This window comes from Lithobates pipiens, unplaced genomic scaffold, assembly GCF_037356315.1.
Source record: "Lithobates pipiens isolate NorthernLeopardFrog02 unplaced genomic scaffold, aLitPip1_a1.2 Scaffold_13, whole genome shotgun sequence".
Classification (NCBI taxonomy): domain Eukaryota; kingdom Metazoa; phylum Chordata; class Amphibia; order Anura; family Ranidae; genus Lithobates; species Lithobates pipiens.
In genome coordinates this window covers 389,500,938-389,513,742 of record NW_027507718.1, presented here as the reverse complement: position 1 = coordinate 389,513,742, position 12,805 = coordinate 389,500,938, and the positions used below count along the sequence as shown (strand labels likewise).

At 41.9% G+C, this 12,805-nt stretch overlaps 1 protein-coding gene across 1 annotated transcript in view; it reads right to left on the bottom strand.

Annotated features, from left to right (window-relative positions):
• Positions 1 to 12,805, bottom strand: part of LOC143975212 (cytochrome P450 4V2-like) — a 75,477-nt gene that overhangs the window by 42,174 nt on the left and 20,498 nt on the right. Inside the window, exons 2-3 of the mRNA XM_077477354.1 lie at positions 6,429 to 6,541; positions 1,766 to 1,851 (exon numbers count right to left, since the gene is read on the bottom strand). Of these exons, the coding sequence (XP_077333480.1) occupies positions 1,766 to 1,851; positions 6,429 to 6,541 (199 nt within the window). The remainder of the gene's footprint in view (positions 1 to 1,765; positions 1,852 to 6,428; positions 6,542 to 12,805) is intronic.

Here is a 12,805-nt window from a genome sequence, read left to right as displayed (position 1 = left end):
GGCCAGCCTGAAGTGATCTAGCAGGACTTAATTTTCTGAATAAAGTTGAACTTTCAATTTACTGTGGCCATTTAAATGAAAAGCACTGAAGCGCTAAACGTGCCTAGCAGGTGGGTTTAGACGCATAAGGCGTTTTTTTTTTTTTATGCCAAAACACTCCTTTGTTGAAAGCACAAGTGATTTATTTTTCTGCCTTTACATTTCTGTAAATGCCTATAGTGTACATGGACACATAGTCCAACATGGAGGGGCGTTTAGAGGCAGAAAAAAAAAACGTTGTTGTGCTCAAGTGTGCATGAGGCCATAAAGAGAAATTCCACCCAAAAATGGAAGTTTCCCTCATTTGTTGCCCCCCCCCCCCCCCCGATGCCACATTTGCCACCTTTCAGGGGGGAGAGATATCTGTCTTTGATGGGCATTCTGTCCCCACTTCCAGGAGACCACACCGTGGTGAATTACATCAGCAGCTCGGCTCCCTCTTCCTCCCTCCTTCTTCCTCCCGCCGCCGGGCCAGTAGGAAAGCCTAGCGGTGTCGCACACATGCGCAGTAGGCAACATGGGGGGGGGGGGGTGTGTGCGCTTTGGGGCAGGGGGGGCCTCTTCCCAACAACCCTAGCCAGTGGTTGTCAGGGTCTGCGTGCGGGGGGGGGCTTATCAGAATCTGGAAGCCCCCTTTTAAGAAGGGGCCCCTCCCTTTCCTGACCTGCCGGGGGCGGCATGCGCAGATAAGGTTCTGGTATGGATTTTGGGTGGGACCCCACACAATTTTTGTAGGCATGGGGGTCCCCTCCGAATCCATACCATAGAGGTGAAGGGCCTGGCATGGACCTAGGGGAAACCCCACGCCGTTTTTTTTTTTAGCAAATTGTTTGCGGGAAATTATAATTTTTTTTTGCATTCAGCTTTCAGTGGGGAATCCCGCTGACAGCTGATGACTCACTGTTTGCTAAGGATGCAGCGGCCGGCTTCCCGGCCCCCTTCTTAGCAACCAGCTATATACAGTGTGTTTTACAGTGCATTCAAAGAGTAAAAAACAAAACAAAAAAACGTAAAAAGCAAAATGCATGAAAACTGCATGCAAAAACCCATTAAAACTGCTGGTTTAAAAATGCTAAATGCACTGAAAAACATGCCTGAAAAATGCATCAAGCGTAGCCACATGGGTGTGAACCTAGACTAAGGTATACACACATTTGTTCAGCAAGACAATACTCTAGATATTTCAGTGTGTACAGTAAAAGCTGTAAAGTACTTTGCTTTTCTGTTTCCCCTATAGGTGGGCTACGGATGGTAAATTTATAATAGGTGTATGTTTGTCACTGCAAATGAAGAATAGTTATATTTTTATTGACCCATGGGAACAAGTCATGCAAACACTAGAGAATGGAAAATAAAGCTACTTATAAATATGTACTTTGCTTGCTGTGGGAGCACCCGTGCATGCTCATTCCTAAGATGGCTCTGTATGTCTTATAGGCTTGGAACCAATGAGGAGAGAGAGAGAGCCCGGCTCTTCTGCACATCGCTGGATCAAGATCAGGCTCAGTATAAGTAAGTATGGAGGGAGAAGCAGCTTGCAGAAGGTTTTTTACCTTCATTCAACAAACTTCTGCCCTTAGAACCACTTTAATCGTAATTTAGAAAAACACAGCATTCTGTGCTTAAACAGAATATGTACCTAAAAAGATATGGAGTGCTAAAAGTGCCATATGTGTGTTCAAATGAAGATAAAATGTATAATTTGTTAATAGTCCCATATATGTACCTTGTCAATAGTCCCAGTCCAAGCCAAGGATGAAGAAATTTATATGCAAAGGACTTGTCCATGTGTTTTGAGGTGCTAAGTATAGGCTGTAAAGTAGAAAAAAAAAACACAGAATGCTTCATCACAACCTTTTCTATCACTTCATTACTTGGGATACAACAATTATTTATGTTACATAATGGAAAATCAATATTAATATAATTACATTTTATAGTTTTGTACAAAACAAGAAGTAAATATGGTAATGCCCCCACTAAACAAAGGTAGCCTGGTTCAAGCCCCCCAAACCTCTACATGCCTCCTGGTACACTTTATAAAGTTTATCTGAAAAAAGTAAAGATTTGTTTTAGGCAACATCTAAACATTTTAAAGTTGTATTATCAATGTGGTGACTGCATTTGTTTTTCTTTTTTAATTCTACATAGTAATCCAGCCAGTTACACACTACCTGTTTTAGGGTGTCTACACTCTGGATGCAGGAGTGCCACCTTTGTACAGCAGCACTATCAGTCTGATGAGAAAGTAGTGTTATGCCACGTATGCACGAGAATAAACTCTGACATTTTTTTCTAAGGAGTTCCACTGAAACGGACTTGTCTACACATGATCACATAAAAGTCCAATTGTTTAGAACGCGGTGACATACAACACGTATGACTGGAGTAGAAAAAGCAAGTTTAGTAGCCAATAGCTGCCCTTGCGTCGTTTTTGGTCCATCGGAACAGCATACAGACGAACGGTTTTCCCCAATAGAAATTGATTCAGTCAGAAAGATTTAAGACATATTTCTAGATCCGTCAGAATTTTCTAAAGAAAAAGTCCGATGCAGCCCACACGCGATCGGAATATCGATGAAATTATTCTGTTGGACCTTGAAAGTCCGACCATGTGTACACGGCATTAGATACACTAGCAGCTAAACAATTTTTAAGCAGTTACAGCAAACAGATTTTTATTTTTGGTATAAAATGTTTTACATGAATGAATAAAACTAGAGACTACTTTGTAAGCACCTCCCATTAGTGCTAAATAGTTTGTTCCAACCCTCCAACTGCCACTTTTGCTGAACAGTTTGGTCTGTTAAAGGAAGGGAAAAAAATAACCAATTTTCAGGCTGGATTGCCAGATAAAAATAAAGAAAAAAAAATTATACCTAAAAAAAGGAAACAAATGCAGCCACTGCATCTAAGCCCTTGTACACACGGTCGGAGAATCCGTCGGAATGTGTCCTATCGGACCGTGCTGTCGGATAATCCGACTGTGTGTGGTATGCATCGGACTGATTCCGTCGGACCCAATTTTCCAACATGTTGGAAATATTTCCCGACCAACTGGTTCGATCGGACATACTCCAATCATGTGTAGAGAATAATGATCGGACCAAGTGCAACGCACGCTCAGATCAAATTCCTACATCAAAGCTATTGGCTACTAGCCTGAATGTAGTCCCATCGTAACAAAATTATGTCATCACGTTCTGAAAGATCGGATTTTTTTGCCAACTTTGTCCGACCGTGTGTATGCAACAGTTTCGGACAAGATCCGACGGACAAAATCCGACAGATTTGGTTGTGGAAATCTCCGACCGTGTGTACAGGGGCTAAGAACTTGTAAGCTGTAATACGGTATATTTTTCTTTTTAGGTTAAATTATTTTCAGGTTCTGAATCTTCGGCCGCTGGATTGTCTGCAGTGAGGTCATTCTCGTGCTTGCGCGCGGAAGTTACTTCACCACGCTCTGCAGAGCGTGCCATTAATGTGGTCTGAGCTGCACATGCGCAGTCCATATTGCATTACTGTTGACAGGCAGGGGGGACATTTATGACAGAAGAGACTAGAGTCTAGGGTCTTTTCTGTTATAAAAACCCTGCCTTTTTGCGAAAAGCTGGTAAGTATGCAATGTTATTTAAAAAAAAATTGCTTTACTTTAAACACCATCAGCCTTTAGCATGATACCAATGGGGAGTAGGGCACAGAAGGGCCTGGGCAGACATGAAGCCCACTGACAAAATGCTAAGGGGCAGTAGATGGGCTAGATTTAAAAGACTCCAGCATCAGGAATAAGGACTAGTTCTGGAGTGTTCGCAAACCCCACGTGCAGAGCCCGCCAGGAAGTTGGCACTGCGCTGCGCTAATCACAGGCAGTGAGACATTGTCCCAATGCGCAGCTGCAGAGATTGATAAACGTCTCACTGCCTGTGATTAGCGCAGCGCCGAATTCCTGGCGGGCTCTGCACGTGGGCTGTGCGAACACGCCGGAGCTCAGTAGCAGATTACCACCTGCTGGTGGTTATTGAAAACTCTGCCATCAGGAATCCAAGAATCCTGAGAAGTCAGAAACAATGGCTACTAGAAAGCTTCACAGAAACATTATTTTGTGGTTAGGTTTCATTCACATGCACTGTACAGGCTTTACTCTGCTATTATTTGTACTAGAACTGCAGTGTCAGATTAAGCCCAAAGAGAACAAGTGGCCATACATTATCTTGTGCAGCAACTAAAATGCAGTATCTATAAAAGCAGCCGCTAGATAACCAGCATATCAAGTACTTAAATAAAAGCTAATAGTTTTTATAATGTTCTCAGTAAGTGTAGAACCATTGCTGTATTCAGTGCACATCCAATGCTGTGTACTGCCAGAAAAAGTGGCACTTCATCCTGACCCTTGACCAGTGTTAAAGTGAAATTGCTGCTTTTATTATTACAAATAAATTTGTATTGCTTTTATTGGTGTGCTGGAAATCAATTCCCGTTTAAAAGTTGTATTATTGCTATTCCCAGGGCCTTCTATAAAAATGCCTATATACAGCATAACTACAGGTATTTTCTTCAGTTTTAAATAGAGACAGAAAGAAAAAAAAAGTTTTCATTTATCATTCAAGAAATGGCCCATACACCATAAATGAAACTCAATGAAAAGTTTAATTTACGGTGTGCTGCCCATTTCTTGATTGAGCTATAACACAGAATCAGATTTGGCTGCCCTCTGCCCTTTTGAGGGCAGAAGAGGGTCTGGTTCTGGATGGATTGGACTGCACTTTAAGTCCAGGTTCACACTGACAGTGGGAATGAAATCGTGCGAACACTGAGCTCGCACAATTTTATTCCCACATGTCAGCCCAGATTTCGGGGGCGATTTCAGAGACATCTGTATGGGTTGCTGCACAGATGTCTATGGAAATCGTACCCCGACGTCACCAAAAGTAGTACAGAAACTGCTTTTGGGAATCGGTGTGGCGTCGCACCGATTTGTACGGTGCCATTGCTGGCAACTGCCGCCGATTTGGCAATGCAATTTGACATGTCAAATCGCATGCTAAATCACTCCAATGTGAACCTAGGCTACATTTTTTACAATTTCTTTTATCACTCAACTGGGGAGATTTCCTTACTTTGTGCATCTGTGATGCCCATTTAAAAAAAAAAAATAAGGGGCAGTCAGCACCAGGCCTGCAAGCCACAGATGTCAATTTTATAAATAGATTTAACTATTTTCATGATATTCCTTCAATATAATGCACTTAGTTCATTAACTCTGTCAGCTGCTTCCATTTAACTATGAAAGTGAATTAGGTTTGTAGCTACATAACCAGATCCCAGACTCACTAGTTCCCCTTTTTTACATCCACCCCCTAAAGCTGCACGATTCTGACCAAAATGAGAATCACGATTTTTTTGCTTAGAATAAAAAGATTGCTATTCTTGCGATGTAAAATCTTTCGCATTATACAAAAAAAAAAAATGGCTAACTTTACTGGTTATTATTTAATTCATTCAAGTAATTTTTTCAAAAAATACATAAAAATGTGACATAAAATATTGCAACAACCACCATTTTTTTCTCTATGGTGTCTGCTAAAAAAAATATACATAATGTTTGGGGGTTCTAAGTCATTTTCTAGCAAACAAACATGATATTAACTTGAAACCAACAAATACAAACTAAAAAAGGTTTAGTGTTTAAGTGGTTAAACTTTTTTCACTTATGCCGCGTACACACGATCAAACTATCCGGCGGAAAAGTCAGACGGACAATCCGCCCGTGTGTGGGCTCCCGCTGACTTTTTTTTACCCAAAAATCCGGCGGACTTAGGAAGTAGTTTTGACTCAAAAACTGTCCGCCGGACTCGCAGTCCGGCGGACAATATGGCCATGTGTGTGCTAATACTTTTGAAATGAACGGATTTTCCCGCACAGAGAAAAGTCTGTTCATTTTAAAGGCGGCTCCGGGTAGCCGGGATCCGTGTGTGGGCAAGTCCGTTCATTTCAAAAGTACGGCACATACTGTGGGCAGGTCCGCTCATTCGGAAATTTGGCGGACTTTCCGGCAGTTTGTCCACAAGACTAAGCCCGCCGGATGGTCTGATCGTGTGTACACGGCCTTACACAGTCTATTCCATTGACAAATTGTTACAATGTTTATACTCAAGTTCAACTGATAAAGAATGTTTGATTCTTGGCAGACTGCCCAGTTTTTCTCTTCCTTTCTTTTGAAGGCTGTGGCTTCAGAAGAGTAGAGAGAATTCTTTGCATAGAAATAATTGTGAAACACTTTAGTCAAGATTGCGATAACGATTAATTGTGCAGCTCTACCACTCCCTCTCTCCAAATATACACAGCAGGAATATAAGTATGTATATGTATGCAGAGATTATTTTACTCACCTCTACAGTTTCAGCATGATATACTATTAAAAAAGGCAGAGGGCCAATCCACAGTTTAATCAGTGGTAGATCTCGGAGTACCTCAGTGTATTCAATGATTTGTTGAAAGAAATCTGCAAAAAAAAAAAAAAAAAAGGTGTCAATGCAATTTAAATTCTGCCAAAGAAAAAAAAAAAAGAAAAATCAGCTACAGTCACTGTTAGGGTACCCTGACAGCAGCGGACATCAGAATACAATAGCTAGCAAGGGAGATTCCTCCATTCACGCTGTATAGTGTGGATGTCGGTTTGTTTTGTTCTGCCTGCGTGTATTGATAGCCTAATGTTCACCTTTTTACAAAAATTAAAAGGTGAACGAATACCCTACACCAGGAATATGCAATTAGCGGACCTCCAGCTGTTGCAAAACTACAAGTCCCATCATGCTCTGCCTCTGGGTGTCATGCTTGTGGCAGTCAAAGTCTTGCTAGGCCTCGTGGAACTTGTAGTTCTGCAACAGCTGGAGGTCCACTAATTGCATATCCCTGCCCTACACACTCCCAACCACGCTTACCTCCGTGGTGATTATCTATCACAGTCCAAACAGCTAGTGCAGTGACCCAGGGATTTGATAGCCCCACTCTACTTCCCCTTCTTTCTTTAGGGCTTCTAGGACCAGATCAGAGCAATTCCGAGTGGTCACATATCAGCGCATGTCCAATCAGAATCGTTCCGATTCATCCCAGAAGCCCTAAGGAAAGAAGTCTTTTAAAACCCTTCAGTGCTGCGACGGCTGCATGGGCAGTGACAGCTAATCACCCAGGAAGGTAGGTGCAGTGGGGACCGGTGGGTATGGGGGTGGGGAGGGTGCAAGTTTACCTTTTTAAATTTGTGACCACTTTATACTCTGAAATCTGCTAATCTTTTTCACTGAAGGTATCCTCTCAGCTTCCAATTTCTTTGTTAATATTTGCAAAAACTCTGTAACTGCAATTTGTTACAGGTGAGAAGCACAAAGACCAGTCAGATTGTAAAGATGAGAACTGTTCTAGTAATTTTTTCGTCAGGAAATGTGGAAGTGATGAATAAAAGCAAAATAAAATTTGAACTAATAGTTTTGCCTGTTTGAAATCCTGCATTTGGAGGTCTGCCAGGGTCATCGGAACCGGTTTGGAGGGAATGTTGCAAAAATGCAGCCAATATAGGAAAGCAGCCAATGGAATTTTAACTCCAAAATGTCAAATATCTCCACTTAGAGCATAACATCTGATAACAAAAAATTATAACTAAAGTCCAAACTGATTTTTCTCTTGAATCGAGTAAAGGGGGGTTATAATCCCTGTTCTTTTCAGCCCTCTGTGTCCCATTGTTCCCTTCACTTCCTTTCCCATAGCAGGAAATTAGAGAAAATCTCTCCAAAGTGTGGGAATTCCCCTCTTTTTCATTCTGCCCACTGGCTGAACAAAAAAATAAAAATTAAAAAAGAATTAATCTATGCCTAATCCAAATTAGATCTGAAGAGTGTGTTTTATGTATAACACATACAGATGTGCACAAACATAAATTTGTAGAATTTAGGTTGCAAATTGTTTTAAAATATTCTAACTGGCCCACAACATCCCATCATGTGGCTAATAACTGATACATTTCATACGGTCATTTATCACCATTTCTTGTCAATTCCTTGAATAATAAAATGACATTAAAAAATACAAATTAGTCATCACAGGGGTGTATTCTGAAATTCCACTAATTTTGGGATATATGGGTTGAATCGGCTACTACGAATGTAAGCACGTTGTATCTGCCATGCGGCAAACAAGGAGCTTGTCTTGGGTGGCATCTTTCAGGGGAGCGGCACCACCCCCCAGTTCTGGAAGGGTATCTATTGACGCCCTCCCAGAACCATGTGTCCTCTTGACATAGCCGATTACAGATCAGAGAAAAGAGCCAATCACAGCAGGTCTTCACTACATGATCAGCTGTGTGCAATTACAGCAAATCACAATGTAAAATACACTTGCTGGTTATCAGAATTTCTTTCCTCACACTGTCACAGCATGAGGAGAGGAGAGAGCCAGTAACTGGCATTTGTAAAAGGGGGCATCTACAGTGATAATTAGGGCACTGATCATTAGTTCAATAATGAGTGGCAACTATCAGTGCTGCCTAACAGTGTACATCAGTGCCGTCAATCAGTGACCTTTAGTTCCACCTATTAGTGCCCATCAGTGCTGCCTATCAGTGCTGCTTATCAGCGCCCATCAGTACTGCCTATCAGTGGCAATCAGTGCTGTCAATCATTTTTGCTCATCAGCGCCCATCAGTGCTGCCTATCAATGCCGCATATCAGTGCCTCATCGGTGCAGCCTCATCCTATGCCTCGCTGATTCCATCCTCTGCTCCACTGACCACATACGGTATGTGGCACTTTGATGAATCATGCCTCTGATGAGGAAGCTACAGCTGTTTACTATGAATGGCTGCAGCTTCCTCATCAGACCCTGAGAAAAGAATGGTATACCACGACTGGAGTGGGACAAATTTAGATGGAAGGGGTGATTTTAGTCTTGCCTTGGGCAGCACAAAACCAAATGATACCACTGAATATAACGTATACTGGCCCTGATAGAAGCTGAGGATGTTATTTAGGGTGACTGACTGTTCAACCATTGGAGGCTATTAAAATAGTATGGGCATTGCTGTCTTGCACTTGACAGTGGGGTATCCCAAATAGTGGGCCACAGAGTAGCTTCACATGTCCATTTTGTAGTAGCTATGATGGGCAGGACGGTCCTTTGATCTTTTCTCCTCTACACATAAAACGTCATGGATCTGACACTGTTCTAGATGCTTAATGAGTGGTTACACCAAGTTTTTTCCATTCAACCCAGTGGGCCGAACAACATTTTTTTTTCAGTATGCTTGTTTGACAGAAGCTGGTCATGACCTCAGCTTTTGTTGAATGAAAACTTGTACACATGGGCCAAAAGTTGGCCGATTCCTGCATAACTGACTGTTTTCAGGTGATTTTTGGCCGTGTGTACCCAGCTTAAGTATCTTTTGTTTCATAGTTAATCAGAATTAAATTGTTACTCTGGTTATAAAAAGACACAAATCCATCCATTTCAACCAAAATTTGTTTTATTGTAACTGCCTTGAGCCGGAGCATGCCCAGGAGGCTCTGTTTTGTAACTTTCCTTCTTAATGCCGGCCATACACGGTTCGAATTTCGAAAGAATTTTCTTTCAAAAATCGTATCTAAGAATTTTTTTTCGAATTTCGCACCATTAGTAGGCTGCAGCAACAGCAGATTTTTGTGCGGCAATCAAATTTGAGGAATGGGACATGGTGGAAATGTTTTGAAAAACGAACGATTTTATAATTAATTATGGGAGAATCGTGCGAGAACTGTAATAAGAAAAAAAAATGCGCATGTGCAAGAAAAGAAAATTTACGGAGAGAAAAGAAGATTCCCGGACACGAAAATTATTTTCTGTAGCAATACGAGGTGAAATTGAAAGCTTGGTCTGCCGAATTTCGAAAATCAATGATGGTGCATCGGATCACAAAAAAAAAAAAAGAGAGAAGAAGGACGAACATTCTGATTTTGAAAAGAAATTCTAAATTCGACCAGGTATGGCCTGCATTAAGCTGGCCATAGACGGTTTGAATCATGTGTTGGCAGACTGAATGTAACAAGTTAATTGATCAATCAACTTCGGTACAACCAGCCTGCCGGATTCACTTGAAATTATCGATTGCAACAGCTATAGCCACTAGCAATAATCACTATCTTCCCCCGCTCCTTCCCCCCACAGATGCCCGACAGGAGAGATTTCTCTCAGCGCTGTCTGTGTTGATGGGAATGATGCAAATTTCTTTCCTGCAACCCGCAGTTACAGGAAAGAAATATGCACCATATATAGCCTGCCTAAGAGGCATTTCAAGCAATCAGAAACCCTTAGGCCCCTTTCACACTACAGCGCTGCTAAAACAGCGCCAACGTGCTACATTCTTGCTGCATTTTAGCTGAGCCTTTGCAGCGCATTTCAGAATAAAATATAAAAAAAATTCAAAATATAAAAAAAATCACCCATTTTGCGGCGCTATCAAAGCACTTTTAAGGTGCATTCATTTCAATGGGCAGGGACGTATTTGGAGCCCTTTTTACAGCGCTACAAACCCGCCCCAAAGATGCTGCTTGCAGGACTTTTTGTAACGTCCCGCAAGTACATGCAAATAAATAGGAGTCAGTTTTTAAGTGCTTTTCAGGTGCTTTTTCTAGCACTAAAATGCCAGAAAACGGCCTCAGATTTTTTTCCGATGAATTTTGGCCCAAACTTGTCTTGCATACACACGGTCGCACAAAGTTGTTGGAAAGTCTGATCGTTCCGAACGCGGTGACGTACAACACGTACAACGGGACTATAAACGGGCCAGTAGCCAATAGCTTTCATCACATAATTTATTCTGAGCATATGTGGCACTTTGTCCGTCAGAACTGTCTACACATGATCGGAATTTAAAGATCTGATTTTGTTGTCGGAAATTTTTAGATCCAGATCTCAAACTTTGTGTGTTGGAAACTCCAACGGAAAAAGTCAGATAGAGCCTACACACGATCGGATTTTCCGAAAACAAGATCCGATCGCACATGTTCCCTCGGAAGGTCCGACCATGTGTATAGGGCAGTGATGGCAAACCTTGGCACCCCAGATGTTTTGGAACTACATTTCCCATGATGCTCAAATACAGTGCAGAGTGCCAGAGCATCATGGGAATTGTAGTTCCAAAACATCTGGGGTGCCAAGGTTCGCCATCACTGGTATAGGGCATTATTGTCACACAAAGGAACTTTGCAACCTGAAGTCTCTATGGCAGTAGGCACTGATTGTTACCAGGTTCTCCATATTTGCGCACATCTATTGTCTGTGATATAGAAAGTGCTTCAGCAGTTTATGCTAGCATAGTAAAATGTCTGAGGACAGACTTATGTCTAATCCCCAATTATTCTAATTCAGATCTCTCTTATGGACGTAGTACTATTTACAGGATTACAAGAGCACTGTCAGTTTTTATCTTGCCTGGATAACCGTTGTACCCGTAATGAACTTTTATCTTTCTCACCAATGCTCTTTGCCTTCTCTGTATCTTTACACCTGTGATATCCTTTGGTGGAGTGTTTATTGTGATTTACAGTTGTGATATTTTTCCATGTTTTAGTTTGCTCTTTATTACCCGCCTTGAAATTGAGATTACACTAGCTAACAAAACTGGCAGTCTTGGATGAAATGATACCAAGGAGGTCAGCTTCCCAAGTCTAAGCCCGGGTTCACACTATAGCACGCTGCGGATCACACAGGAGCGCTGTGTGTCCCCGTTCCCCATTTCAGGGACGAATCAGGGCCGATCCTATGCCTGAATTCGGCCCTGAAACTGAGCCAAAGCGTTTTTGTGCAGTGCGCTACGCAGCCACCCCAGAGATATGTGAAATGGATCCATAGGGAGCCAGTCACATTCTTCTGCTATGCGAATTAGATGCGAGGAAACACACGTAATTGGCATAGGTGTGAACCAGGGCTCAAGTACTTTCCTAATCACAGCTAGCTTCCTAAGTGCCATTCTTTTCAACACACTCATGAATTTTGGCTGCCTCTTCTGCCTTTCCAAAATGAAATATTGTACATCGCCTTTCTCAGCGTTTTTAACATGGAGAGTCCTTTGAAATACGTTTCAGGTCTCAGGGAACCCCTGCTAATAATTACTACATCTAGAGCTCACAAGACATTACTGGGATGGTCATTGGGAAGAATGTTCCTTACATTTGTGGTCAGTGAGAAGAATCTGCTCCTATACATATCCTAATTACAGCATTGTTACTTATCTGAGAGGTTGAAATTGCGCCTTGCTTAAGGAGCTTCTAGCAACCTCTGGAGGAGTGCCCAGCCCCATTGCCAATAAAATGCCTCTCCACCCAAAACATTTTTTGTTTTTCACTGTGTGAGGGAAGAGTTAAAACCACTAATATATTTTTGCTGTTTCCTCACTGGGAAGATACAGTAGACCTCCCCGAAAAGGATACTGGCAGCAAATAAAACCCAACAGAGGATCAAGTCATTCTTTAACCCCTTGCTTACTGGGCACTTAAACCCCCTTTTTGCCCAGACTGGTTTTCAGCTTTCAGTGCTGTCACTCTTTGAATGACAATTGCGCGGCCATGCAACACTGGACCTATATGAGATTTTTATCATTGTTTTCACACAAATAGAGCTTCCTTTTGGTGGTATTTGATCACCACTGCGTTTTTTATATTTTGTTATAAAATTTTGCAAACAGGTAATGTTTCTCCTTCATTGATGTACGCTGATGAGGCTGCATTGATGGGCACTAATAGGC